Source organism: Hippoglossus hippoglossus, chromosome 13 (assembly GCF_009819705.1).
Source record: "Hippoglossus hippoglossus isolate fHipHip1 chromosome 13, fHipHip1.pri, whole genome shotgun sequence".
Lineage (NCBI taxonomy): Eukaryota > Metazoa > Chordata > Actinopteri > Pleuronectiformes > Pleuronectidae > Hippoglossus > Hippoglossus hippoglossus.
In genome coordinates this window covers 10,280,172-10,293,327 of record NC_047163.1, presented here as the reverse complement: position 1 = coordinate 10,293,327, position 13,156 = coordinate 10,280,172, and the positions used below count along the sequence as shown (strand labels likewise).

The following is a 13,156-nucleotide window of genomic DNA, read 5'->3' as shown; positions in this document are numbered from 1 at the left end:
AAATACTTTATTATAAATTTTCATAAATAACATCACAGGCCATCAAATAAATAGACTTAATAAATAGATTCATAAATAGACACGATACCCCAAATATTGGAATACATTCATATGTGTAAAAAGGCCAACATGGCTAACACATGCTAACCTTAGCAACAGGCTGACTCTTTCAGCTCTCACTGGGAGAAGGGGCTGGTATCGAGTCAGCTTAGCTTATGCCTGAGCTGTAACCATGCAGACGGTGGTGCAGCATGTGCAGTGTGAAGAACTGCTTGGTCAGTAGTTGTAGGTACAAGTGGTGGTAGTGAAAGATCAAGAAGATGTTGTGAAGTTGTGATGATTTAAAGGAGATTCTGTGGCACTGATTGGAAGGATGATGGTGATGAAGATGAGGCTGCAGGTTGTTTACTCCCTGTGGTCTCCTGAGGTGATGTAGCCCACAGCTCGGTTGATGGTGATGGTTCGGACGTAGAAGCCCCTCATCATCTTGCACATCTCCTGTCTGTTAGCGTAGGGTTCATCCCCCCACATCTGGGCAGCGTCCACCTGAAAGACAACATTAGGACACGATAATCACCTGCAGGTTTTGCACAAAGAAGGCCTGAATTTCCTTGCATGAAAAAAATGTACAAGGACCAGGAAGTTTTTTCTTCTTCTTCCTTTTGAAAGACTTTAAGTACAGTAAATGGGGAACCAACAACAAAGAGAAGGAATGTGAAATTACCTCTGAGGAGTCATTCTCTTCATTGTCTTCATTCGGCATGAGGGAGCAGTTCTGTATAAAGGAAGATTTCATCAGGCAACATGAAAATGTTATTTCCCAGGAGATTCTCTATCTGTTTCTGTTTTTGTGTGTTTACCCCTCCTACACATGCATGATACACACACCTTCAAGCTCTTTATTATTCCCAGAGTTGGGCTCAGAAGTGCAACTTCTTCTTCAGGACTTCTGAGCTTGGACTTGAGGTAAGATGTAATAGCAGCATCATAGTAAACCAAGTCCTTCATGATGTTGCTCAAACATTCACTCTGTCAAGACAAGAGAAAATTCCACCAGTCACGTGTCGGCTTTAATGATATGTGTTTTTTAATTGGTTTGTAACAAATGTAAAGCAAAGTAGATAGATTTCTAATTTATAACATACAAACAAAGTCTGATCATTTTAAAAAGCATTAAAAAAGAAATAGAAACCGCCACATACCTTACTAAAGGATGAATTTCTTTGCATCATGCAGCCGGGGTTCTGTGAGGAGGAAGAAACGTTTTAAACATTTGATTTTCACTTCTGGTGCCCTGAGGCGTCTCTGGACCGTTCAGGTCATTCATTACAAGTGCAACCACAGAGTGAAAGTTAGTGAAAGCTGAAATTATGAGGCTGTAAATATTCAAAATCCAAAAAAACGATTGAATCCTCATTTCAGTTCAAATATGCACAAAAAGCTGCAGGATTTATATTTTCCTTAGAGAAAAAGCGAAGAAAACTCAGGGTTGGGTTGGGATTTACAATAATTTATATATTTACAATAATTAGAATCAAAACAATTGATGATAAATGAACACATGTCACCTCAGTGAGAGTGGGTGCGCAGGCAAGTGATGTCTCAGCTTTACTCCTCATCGCCACCTTATCCGATCTGATGCCATAGCAGAAGATATCCTGATGGACAACATAAAGGAACTCGTTATAATTAAAAAGCAGATTTCAGTGGTTCTGCATCACAGCATTACCCCGTCTCAGCGACTTGTACTCACGTTGTCCAGAAGCTCGGTGATGTTCAGCAGAAGGCCCCTGAAGAGCAGCGCGCACTGTGCGCAATTGTCCGTCCGCAGCGGGAGTCCTGTGGATGTGCGCCACGTGAGCGTCAGCAGCAGCGCACAGCTGGCGAGGTCTGAGTGACAAGCATCAACACACGGGTTTCATTGGTGAGGAAATAAATCTGTGTGATCATTCTGCACGCAATGCAGCAGGTTCAAGTTAACACATGTTAAAAAAGGAAGACAGTGCACTGCGGCCTGTGACTTACAGAAATGAAAGTTGGCCATGTCTGTGCTCAGATAGAGATCTGTGGTGGAGTCCGGTAAATCAGCAGGATTGTGTTGTGCTGCCACCTTCTTATCGGACAGATTTATATGCTCCCTCGTCGGATTCCCTCCTCCTCCTTTGGCCGGAGCAACACAACGTCATGCTGTAATTTCCTCGTTGAGCTTCCAGCGCACGTTATTAAAGGGAAGTCACGGTTTTTGTTTCATATTTTAAAGAGTAATAACAAAAAAAAGAAAGAAAAAAAAGAAGCGTAAACTCGAAGTGTGATGAAACCGGTAAATAAACAAGAGATGTTTCTTTGGAAAAGGTTTTGCGTGGGGTTTCACAAACATGTGCTTGTAGATTAAAACTCCGCATGGATGCACAGTCACTTAAAGCAAAGCACATCACAGAAACAATACGGTTTCAAAATTGAATTTCATCCCCGGAGCAATTTGTGTGATTATTTCGTATTGAATCAAATGTAAATATATGACACAGTTTGTGCCCCAATCCAGTGAGACCTGAGTGGAACATCACAGGGACACAGTAGATCTGTTGCTCTTTGTGTCACAGTCTGTGGTTGTGTTGTTATTACTGCGTGGTGAGGTCATTCCTAATGTGTCTAACTGAGGGAGAATTGATGGTAAATGATCATGATGAAATTAAAACGTAACAGTAAATTAAAGGGCAGATACACCCAGTCACCAGCTCACAGACCTCTGTCTCATCTGGATGGATCATGCACTCAGGTCCTGTCAGTCCAGTGGTCACATGTAAACGTTCAGAAAATCTGATCCAAGAGAAAACCAGGACAGAAAACTAGTTAGTGGTGGAAATGAACGCAGTCCAGTACAATCTGCAAGTGTTGTGCTGGAAGATTAACATTTTCTGGTACTTTATACGTCTCCAGTCTACATCCAGGACATGGTCAAACGTTACACCCCAGCCCGTTCAGTCCGCTCTGCTTCTGCCAATCGGCTTGTTGCTCCCTCACTGCGAGCTAAACACTCATCAAAATCACGACTGTTTGCTGTCCTGGCTCCTAAATGGTGGAATGAGCTCCCCATGGACATCGGGACATCAGAAAGTTTACACATCTTCTGCCGCAAACTAAAAACACACCTCTTCCGACTATACCTTGAATAACATTTTAAAACTAACAATTTAGTAGCACTTAAATGGCACTTACTTATAGCACTTTGTAGTTTTGCTTTTTTGAAGAAATTGTACTTTCTTGATTCTTGTTGTTCTGGGTTTGTACCCTCATGGTTGAATGCACTTATTGTAAGTCGCTCTGGATAAAAGCGTCAGCTAAATGAAATGTAATGTACTGTAATGTACTCCGACACATTTCAGAGGGAAATATGATAATTTTGACTCCACTACATGTACTTAACACTCATATTAATGTTTTAAATTAAGATTTCACATAAAAATCAGTTTATAAAATATGATGGAATATAGTGAAAAAACCCACTCCCCAGTAAGTAAAGTTAAAAGCTGCTCAATAAATAAGTTGCCCCATGTAGTATCTATCTATCTAGATTCCTTTATTGGTCCCACACACATGCACAGACACACTACATGCAAATGGGGTAAATCTATCTATGTGCTTGTTGTAATTGTAAAATATTGTGGGATAAATACATGAAAAGTAGTGGCAATTGTTGGGTAAGATTTGTTTTCCATATTAAATTCCATGCCAGAATGGACAGAAAGTTCTTAAAATGATTCAGAAATTAATGTGTAAAATACAAATTCATCTGCACTTCCAACACTTTCATGACAACTGGGAAAACACCACGATGTGATTGACGACCTTCTGAGGTTATTGTTTTTGGCTTTGTTAATTTTTTTCCCCCGTAAAAGGCAATCATGTGACACCGTCATAGATACACAGAAAACTAGGTCATCGTCTTCTTCTCACAACATCCAGTACCACTTTTCTGGAGCTGTGATCCAGACTCGCGCTCTGAAACTGCAGTGGAGTTTCCTGGCCTTTCTTTGGCTTCACTGCGGGACCAGTGACCACTGAAACTGACCACCATACTGTAAATATAGTATATGTTCACTCAGATCGTGAAGAAGGGGGGGGGGGGGGGACTTCCTCAGAGAGACATTCACCATATTGCACATGAAAATGAACATATTATTCATAACTAACCCCCCAGTCATAGAGAAGGTTTTCTGTGCATTTAAACCTTTGACCAAAACATGAATCCCAAAGGTCCACCAGCTTGTTGTTATTTGCATAAGAGAAAAAAAAACTCCTAATGTGACTTTGAAGGGGTTGCCCATATTATTATGTGTGTCTCTCACATATGAATGAGTGAAACACAAACAGTGATATGATGAGGCAAGAGTGAAACACAAGGGGGGATGAGTCATACTACGTGTAACGCTGTGAAGTCTTCTTTAGAAACAGGAAGCTCATGTGAGGCAGCGACATTCGTCGAGTGTAACGAGGACAATCACACGGCAGCATCATGTGTCTGACATTCAAGAGTGCATTTTCACTTCTTCACTATAAGTTCACAAAAGCATTGCACCTAGTTACTACCTGGTATATGTATAATATAGTATAGTGTGTCAATGTAGACTGTTTGGTTAGGTCCTGCACCCTTAAAGGGATAGTTCACCCAAAAATGAAAATGCACTCATTATCTACTCACCACTATGCCGATGGAGGTGGTGGGTGAAGTGGTTTAGTCCACAGAACACTTTTGGAGTTTCAGGGGTGAACAGTGATGCAGCCAAATCCAATGCAACTGAAGTAAACGGTGACCACTTCTTCAAACGTATAAAAGCAACATACTGCTCGTCTGGTGTCATCAACGTGTCTGGAAGCCCCGATGTTCATATTTGACTCGAAACGAGGTCATTTACACCATGTTTTTAGTCCAAATGTCCTCCTCTGGAGACGCGTTCACGCGTGGATCACAGTGGACAGCCCACAAGTGTTTTGTGGACTCAAACACCCCCACCCCCCCCTCCATCGGCATAGTTGTGAGCAATGAGTGAATTTTCCTTTTTGGGTGAAATATCCCTTTAAGTCGACTTATGAGAGACCCCTCCTCATTAGGGTGTAGCTGCGTCTCAGTTAAGAGGCTGCATTCTACGTGGCCTACGACCGCCTCCTCTGTGGACTGCATAGACCACAAGGGCCGAACCAAAATGAGGCAGTCAGGTTTTCAGACAATTTCCGTGATTGGCGTCATCCGCTCGTCCCCCCCCTTTAACATGTGTACCGTTAGTTTACTGTAAGAGCCTCTCCAAAAAGTTTGTCACTGAGGTGCAATGAATCCTGGGATAGTTTGGGCCACCCGTTGGAGCCTCCGTTCCTCGAGAATGAAGGGACATATTTTTCGGCCCGCATTTGAAGGAGCCTTGGAAATGGGACAGTGTAGCTGTGCAACTGTGAAGCAATCAGTCTTTAAATGCAGCCTCCCGAAGGATGCAGCCCGTGAATTGACACACAGCTGGTGTCCACCGCTCTCCTTTCTATTGCACAACTCTATGGGAGATGTACATTCAAGTGTTTTATGTTAGCTTCTCTGTTGTATTAACGTTTATTCATTATTTGATTATCTGATGTTTAATTTGTGTAGGGGCTCCACATTCGTTCAATTTGACTGAACAACTAGCTTTTCGCTCGGTTTTTGTCAGAACAAAGGAAGATTCACTCCAATGACAAAACTCACACGACAACCCGGCGTATATGAAACAAAGTTTATTCTTTATTTTACATATCTGTACAATAACATTTCTTTCCTCAAATAAAGTTTCTGAATACAACAGGATGAAAACGATATTAACACACTTATTCATTTAAAATGACTCGTGTCAGAAAATCAACATTCACAAAATGTTGAAGAGCAATTAGAGTGAATGTATTACCAAAAGCTACGACTCCACTACAAGGCAGGCATGTTTCTGTTACACTCTTTTAGCACCTTCAAAGGAACATTTCTCAGTTGAAAACTACCGTTTGTGCAGAATAAAAACAGGTCGACTTTGAAATACTTTAAAATTACTGTCCAACTTAAAATGGTCTGAAGAAGTTAGTTTTCCATCGTTCTTTTTTATTTTTATACAATGTTGTTTCTTTTTTCTCATGAATGACTTTCTACTAAAGTTTTCACTATTATTTTATTTTTTTCCCACAATTTTTGCATTTGAACAGTTATAATTTAGTGGCGAATGTAGAAAGTTAAAAAGAAACAATAGCAAAGCAAGGCCGATCACTGCACAGGAAGCTGGGGACAGAATCCAGAACGACACACAATCCTCTTCACCCACAAAGCAGGAAGTGCTCCTCTTAGCGCTGCGAGAAAACCACAGAAGCGAATGAAAGAGAGTGGTCTACTTCTGTGCTGCTGCTACCACTGGAGTCAGTGGGGGGGGGACAGGAAGGTAAGACAAGGGGGGAGACGGGGGAAGCAGAGAGGAGCAAAGTACGTTGGGACGAGCGGGGCAGGACTCGGATCGACTCGGGGCAGAGGGGGGGATGGCCGGAGGGCGGGAAGTCTGGTTTGGATCCGGGGGCTAATCTTGGAAGAGGGGAGCGGGGAGGAGTCGGGGACGGGCATTTTTATTTGGATAGGGTCTTCTCAGCCAAATGTTTCTGCTGGCTCTCAGCATGCCTGGAAAATAGAAAAGGGAAAATATGGTCATTAAAACGAAGACATCTGAATAAATACATTTTCCTCATTGTCAATAAAACCCAAGAAAATACCAAAACCAATATTAGAGTTGATCCAAAAAAAACAGATATTTTTCAACAATATCCATCAATTATATTCCCTGAGAAAATAACGAAAAAAGCAGAAAAGCACCCTAGCTCCTTTATCCAGACCTGCACTTTGTTTTTGTGTAATGTTGCAAACACAGAAAACCACAAAGAAACCCCAATGGCACTCAGTGGAGAACATAAGTGTGCCGCGGTCAAAAAGTCCCGTAAATTCAACCAGGTTGCACCAAATTGTAATCAAATTGTTTTTTTTACCCGTTAAAATCCATGAATTACTCCCAGGGAAATCTACAAAAATGTTGCAAACATGCCCCATGTCGAAGCGTTAAAGAAAGTGGAAATCTGCCCCCTGATCTGGATCCAAAATAGTCTTGGTTCTTTCCTGACATTACAAATTAAATCTGGAGCTGGAAACTCTTTACTCCAGTTTGAAGTAAAGCGGAACCTCACTTTACACATTAAAGTATTTTTTACTTTTACACCTTTTATTTTGGGGCTCTGGAGGAAGCTGCTTCTGAATCTGAAAAACTACATCCAGCGACGTCACTTGCTTGACGCCGAAAAACTACAGACCCTCAAATAAATGAGTGAAATGATAATTGTAAAGGCTGTGAATAGGTGACTCATTGAGTGCTTCATCACCTGGTGAGGTCCTCTATGTCGACCAGCATGGCGTCTTGCTCCATGTGTAGTTCATCTCGGATCAGCAGCAACTGTACAAGTTCCTCATTCAGACCTGGAGCGGGAAATAACGAGAGAAGTCATTTAAAAACGGGGACAGATGTTATCATCACTAGGGCAACGTGGCAATTTGCCCAGATCATATTTATCAAATCACCAATCGACGAACATTAAATCCGGCATCGCGTGAGCAGCTAAAATCTCCCACGATGAGTTGATAAAACAAAGCGCTTGTTTTCATGTAACATGTGTCACCTATTGTTCCTTCAGCTTTTCCCAGAAAATAAAACAATTCTCAGACAGACGAGATATTTGAGGGGAAAGTCTGTTTTTCAAGTAAAAGCTGGCTCCTCATGTTTGACATGTGGGGATTTCTGTAGCTGATTTCTTCTATCTAGTTGAGAGATTATTCATCAGCAGCAAGATAAATGAAGTGTGTTGTGTGGTAACAGTAAACGCTCAGGGGAAGCTGCTATCTGGTACAGTCCTTTGAAGTGACTAACATATATAAAAGTACTTTCACATCCACTGAGAATGGAAGGGTCATATGTGTATGTGGTTCCCCATTTGCACACTTGCTCATTTCTGCGAATGAAAGTAGAGGTCGGTGACTCTCTCTCTCTCTCTATCTCTCTCTCTATCTCTCTCTCTGTCTCTCTCTCTCTGTGTGTGTGTGTGTGTGGTCAAACTCACTCTCAATCTGGGAGTGCAGGTCGTTGACTATAACCTGGAGCTGACCCAGCGTCATGTCTCTCAGGTCGGTGGGCTTCAGGCTTCTTTTCATTAGACACTCGCTGATGTGAGGCATGTGTGGAAGCTGCAGAAAAAACACACACAAAAAAACCCCCCACATCAGACGTGCTGGTTTCTCTGTCTGGATGATGAGACCTCGTAAGATTGAAGTCACGATGCACTCAGAAGCATTTACGTCAAACATTTTAAAAGCATTTAAACACCTTTTATCATCTACGATCAATGGTTACATCATTAAATACATGAGACACTAAATCAAAATGTAGGCAGAGATGGAGTTTTTGAACAATTAAAAGTTATAAATGAATTTTTTTTAAAGCAAACACAATCTTTGACTGGTGTAAGACATGGCACTCGTTTTTTCCACAGTGCTATTATTTAAACTAATTTATTTATCATAATTTATCACTTACGGATTACTATCATTTCATTAATTCATTATTTTATTTTAATTCATATATCTGCCAGTTGTACTTATTTGCAAAAACAAGGCTAAACTATTAAATGACTTATCAGCAGAATAGGATCAGTCAGAGTTTTTTTCTGAATAACCTAAATCTGCTGCCTGATTTTCTAGGATTATTCACATTTTCATTTCTTGCTTTTTCAAAGAAAACTCCCTTTTTCGTTCTCTTGGTTTCTTATGATAACGTCCCTGTCATGGGGAATATAACTTTTTTCCAAGGGGAGGTCAGCATCCTGCGCAGGGACACTGTAAAGTTGGGGGATTTCAAGTAGGCGCTGCTGTTTGAAAACAACATGTTTACAGTGGTTTATATGAATAAAGAGCAGATTTGCTGCTTTTAATGAGATGACACCACGTGCATTGATTTTAAAATTCTATTACACCTTTAGGCTGGTATTTTCTCCTGAGCGCTGCTGGTCAAAGGGAGATTTAGTAATCAGAGCTGAACCTCTGCAGCTTCTTTCAAATCTCATCTCCTTTCGTTTTTTTGAAAGCTTTTGGAAACGTTTGATTTCCGTTTATTTATTCCGTTTAAATTTGTTACATATTTATTTTAATCCTTTTTACTTTTGTATCTCTTCTGTAGCCAATGTCCTTTAAGTCAACAGTGTTGTTTTTACTTCTCCTTGTTAAGAAAAGTGTTGTATTAATAAAGTTTACTACTATTATTATTATTACACTGCTGCGTCTGTGGCTCAGGAGGTAGAGAGGGTCTGACACTAACCAGAAAGTCTGTGGTTCGATCCCCGGCACCTCCAGGCTGAATTCTGAGGTTTCCTGGTCAAGATACTGAACCCCAGATTGTGTTTGATAGAAAAAGGGTAAATTCTTTGAACTTTGATTAAACTAGAATAGTAGTGCTACATAAATACATTTACCATTTCAGAACAGACAAGCCACCTCAGTATCCTCTTTTAAAAACACATTTTCATTAAATGGCTTTTAACTTTAAACCTTTGTTTGTTTGTTTTTTGCTTATTTTTATTGTTTCCATTATTCCATTGCTTTTAACCAGGCATGTGTTTGTTTTATTGCTTTATTTGATCCATTGTCTTGCATTGACTTGTTAAAATGTGTCACTGCACTGCATGTACTTTCTGTTTTTGTGTCTGTGAAGCACTGTGTGTTTTTCATTATTAAAAGTTTATTATTATTTTTATTATTTACTGAGGGAAGACACATACTAATTTAAAAATATGATCTCACAGCAAGAAAATCCCTTGCATCCCCAGTTGTGAAAACATCTGTTGTGTCATCGCAGACAAAGACACATTGGAAATAAAGGGTGAAGAAATTACACTCATTTTCCCTATGAGTGGATATGAAAACGTTCCATGTAATCCAGTGTCTGGGAAGTTTTTGGAGCTGTGCTTTGTTGTAGTAAGTAATGAAGCATTGTATTAACCAGTACGTAGGGAAAATTGGCTCAGAACAACATCTTTTAAAGGGGACATAGCATGCCCATTTTACCACAAGTTGATATGGTTCCTTGGGGTCTTAATGAAATGTCTGTAACATACTTTGGTCAAAATACCACAAGGATCATTTAAAACAGCACCCTTTTTACCCTGTATAAAACAGCCCTCCACAGAGTGACCTGTTTTGAGTGCCTGTTCCTTTAAATGCTAATGAGCCAGCTCCCCCCTCCCCCCTCTCCCCCCATGATTTTAAACGATATAAATTACATATTTTATATGATATAAATTATCAAATATGCATCCCATACTTTGTATTCCCCTTGTTGTCCTGGAGTTTTAATTTTCCCAATCACATAATTAAATGTCCCCCTCTGCCCATCCACTACAAGCACACAAGCAGACAGACAGAGAGAGAAAGAGAGGGGTGGGGGGGCTATGAAGACCATCATTTACCCCCGAACCCCGACATTCAACGGGTACAACAACAAGCGGAGAAAGCAGAATCGCGGGCTGACCTTATATATACAGTCTATGGGGCTGACCAGCGGAGAAATGCTCGTCCCGTGTGAACAGCCAGGCGGCTGCGCGCTGGAGAACGGCGCTGCGCTGCCTCGCAGCGGCGCTTCCGCGTCCGGTGTACCCCGGCGTAACTACTGTAACCCGGCATAACTACTGTAACCCGGCGTACAGTAGAGCTGAACACTGCGGAAGTCTTCCACACAGCTGGCAGTGTGGAAGACCGCTGCGAGGCAGCGCAGCACCGTTCTCCAGCGCGCAGCCGCCTGGCTGTTCACACGGGACGAGCATTTCTCCGCGCTGGTCAGCCCCATAGACTGTATATATAAGGTCAGCCCGCGATTCTGCTTTCTCCGCTTGTTGTTGTACCCGTTGAATGTCGGGGTTCGGGGGTTACAGTAGCGCTGAACACTGCGGAAGTCCTCCACACTGCTGGCTGCGTGGCGCTGACACAAATTCCAGCTCGCGAGCGGTCGCTCCCGAGCAACTGCTGCAGCCTCCCAGTCCCAACGATCCAGACAAATGCCACATGTGAGTGAATCGCGGGCTGACCAGCGGAGAAATGCTCGTCCCGTGTGAACAGCCCGGCTGCGTGCTTGGGAACGGCGCTGCGCTGCCTCGCAGCCTCGCTGCCTCCGGTGTAAACCCGGAAGTAACGAGTGTGGGGGGACGGGGGGTGGGGTGGGCCAAGACCATGTAGGGAGACTTCCAGTTCCTTGTTACGAAACAATACCCAGGAAGCGCAATCGAGTCGCTCAAGCATGACGTTTCTGACTTAGAGGAACTATAACAAAACGCGCGAGTGTTTTTTCCCCAGAGTTTTTGGGTTGGTAGACATGCCAGATACCCACATTAACCTGTAGAAGCACTAACAAAGTGGAATTTGCATGCTATGTCCCCTTTAAATAATAATCATCATAGTCATCAAAATAATAACTGAATAAGACGTTTTCACTTCTTCAGTTGACTTTGTGTGTGTCTACTTGAGTGTGTTTCTCCATGTTCCTAAAACCACTAAGCGCTGCGTGTACTTTCTCAGGCGCACATGTGCACACAATCTGTTTTCTTGTTTACCAGACTCTCCCTTTGTCAACACTGCCATCCAGCCGATCTACATTCCTTCTCCTTCCCTCCAACACACACTTTCACTTTCCCTCCTCCAACCAACATCTTAACTCTCAGGCCCGACTGGTTTCTCACTCCCCCTCTTTCAGTTTCACACATGCACGGATGCCACCGTGCCCGAGGCAGCGTGTCACTTTCGGTTGTCTCTCTTGTCAGGGCGGTGATGTCACAGTGACATAGAGAGAGATGGGATGTCAGAGACAATGTGAGTGAGCGGTCGGAAAGGTCACAGAGATGTGTGAGTCCCGACTCAAGTTTCTGTGGTGGATTTCGTACAACACCAGCAAACCAGACTGCAGCTGTGACTCACCAACACTCTGAGGAACCACACTTCTCTCTGAATGATGCGAGATCACTTTACTACACTTTACTAATGAAAACCCCTCCCCCTCTTTGCTTATCTACACGTTCTAGATGTGTTCATTGCAACAGATTTTAAAGGGAATATTTAGAAACACGAAATAAAGTTGGTTGCTTTAATCACTTTTTTTTTTACCTGCAATTGAAATGTCAGTAATTATCACAAGGGACCTTTCAGCCATTTGTCCATGACTCACAGAAAATTATTTCTACTGTTTATCTGTTACTTTAATCAATTTAACTGATTCAATAATTATCTAATCATTGGTCTCGTATTTATTTAGTCTCTTGTTTATTGGTTGTGTATTTATTGTGGCCTTTGGTTTGTGTACAATGACAATAAATGCATTCTATTCTATAAATGTATATTTTGTTTTTCTCATCACTTTTATCAAATAGTTTTTAATCAACTATTTTCCGTGAATATTTAAAGTGTTCATCTATTACTTTATCTCTTATATGCTAACTGACCAATGCAATATTTTATGCAAATCATTTCAATTAATCATCTGTTTCTTGATTTTATTTCTATTTCAATTTCTCCTATTAATCAAAAAATCTTAGACAATCATTTCCATTACTTTCACCAAATTATTTATCTTTCTGTGCTAACGTTTACTTTTAATTATTCATCCATTATTTCTCGCTATATATTTTGACTTCTAATGTACTCAATACATAGTTTTAAGGTTTTAGGTCTGATTCAGTTCCATGGAGGCTGTGTACTGTGACTTCAGCCTGTCATGGCTGGTAGCTTAATGGTTATTGTGACAGTTAATTTGCTTATCTTATTATTTATGCTAATAATACAATTAATAACACATTCAAGGGTGTATCATTTCAATAATTTAGATTTTTACTTGAGGACCTGCCCCTAATGGCAACTGCAGAATTACCCCCAGGTTCAGAAGAACTGTATTTCGCACATGTAAGGTGTGAAGTTTAATAGATCTCTGGTGTTGTGGACATTCAGGTGATTGTAGCCTTAATCCATCTTAATATTCTCAGTGAGTTTGACCCGGATGTGACAGTAATATCTTCTGCATGCTGAGCATTGCTA

The 13,156-nt window shown here is 41.3% G+C and overlaps 2 protein-coding genes across 8 annotated transcripts in view; both read right to left on the bottom strand.

The window, feature by feature from the left end:
- Positions 1-200: 200 nt before the first annotated feature.
- Positions 201-2,044, bottom strand: il12a (interleukin 12a). Its single transcript, XM_034604392.1, has 7 exons — positions 2,026-2,044; positions 1,754-1,890; positions 1,569-1,658; positions 1,203-1,244; positions 889-1,029; positions 725-775; positions 201-546 (listed from the first exon to the last, which is right to left on the bottom strand). Exons 1-7 carry the CDS (start codon positions 2,042-2,044, stop codon positions 406-408), a joined length of 621 nt encoding a protein of 206 aa, XP_034460283.1. The 3' UTR covers positions 201-405.
- A 3,698-nt stretch (positions 2,045-5,742) lies between these two features.
- Positions 5,743-13,156, bottom strand: part of schip1 (schwannomin interacting protein 1) — a 208,244-nt gene continuing 200,830 nt past the window's right edge. For all 7 annotated transcript variants that reach the window (XM_034604111.1, XM_034604112.1, XM_034604114.1 and 4 more), the window contains 3 exons: positions 8,152-8,275; positions 7,420-7,513; positions 5,743-6,670 (listed from right to left, as the gene is read on the bottom strand). In XM_034604111.1, the coding sequence (XP_034460002.1) occupies positions 6,619-6,670; positions 7,420-7,513; positions 8,152-8,275 (270 nt within the window). In that variant the 3' untranslated portion in view covers positions 5,743-6,618. The remainder of the gene's footprint in view (positions 6,671-7,419; positions 7,514-8,151; positions 8,276-13,156) is intronic.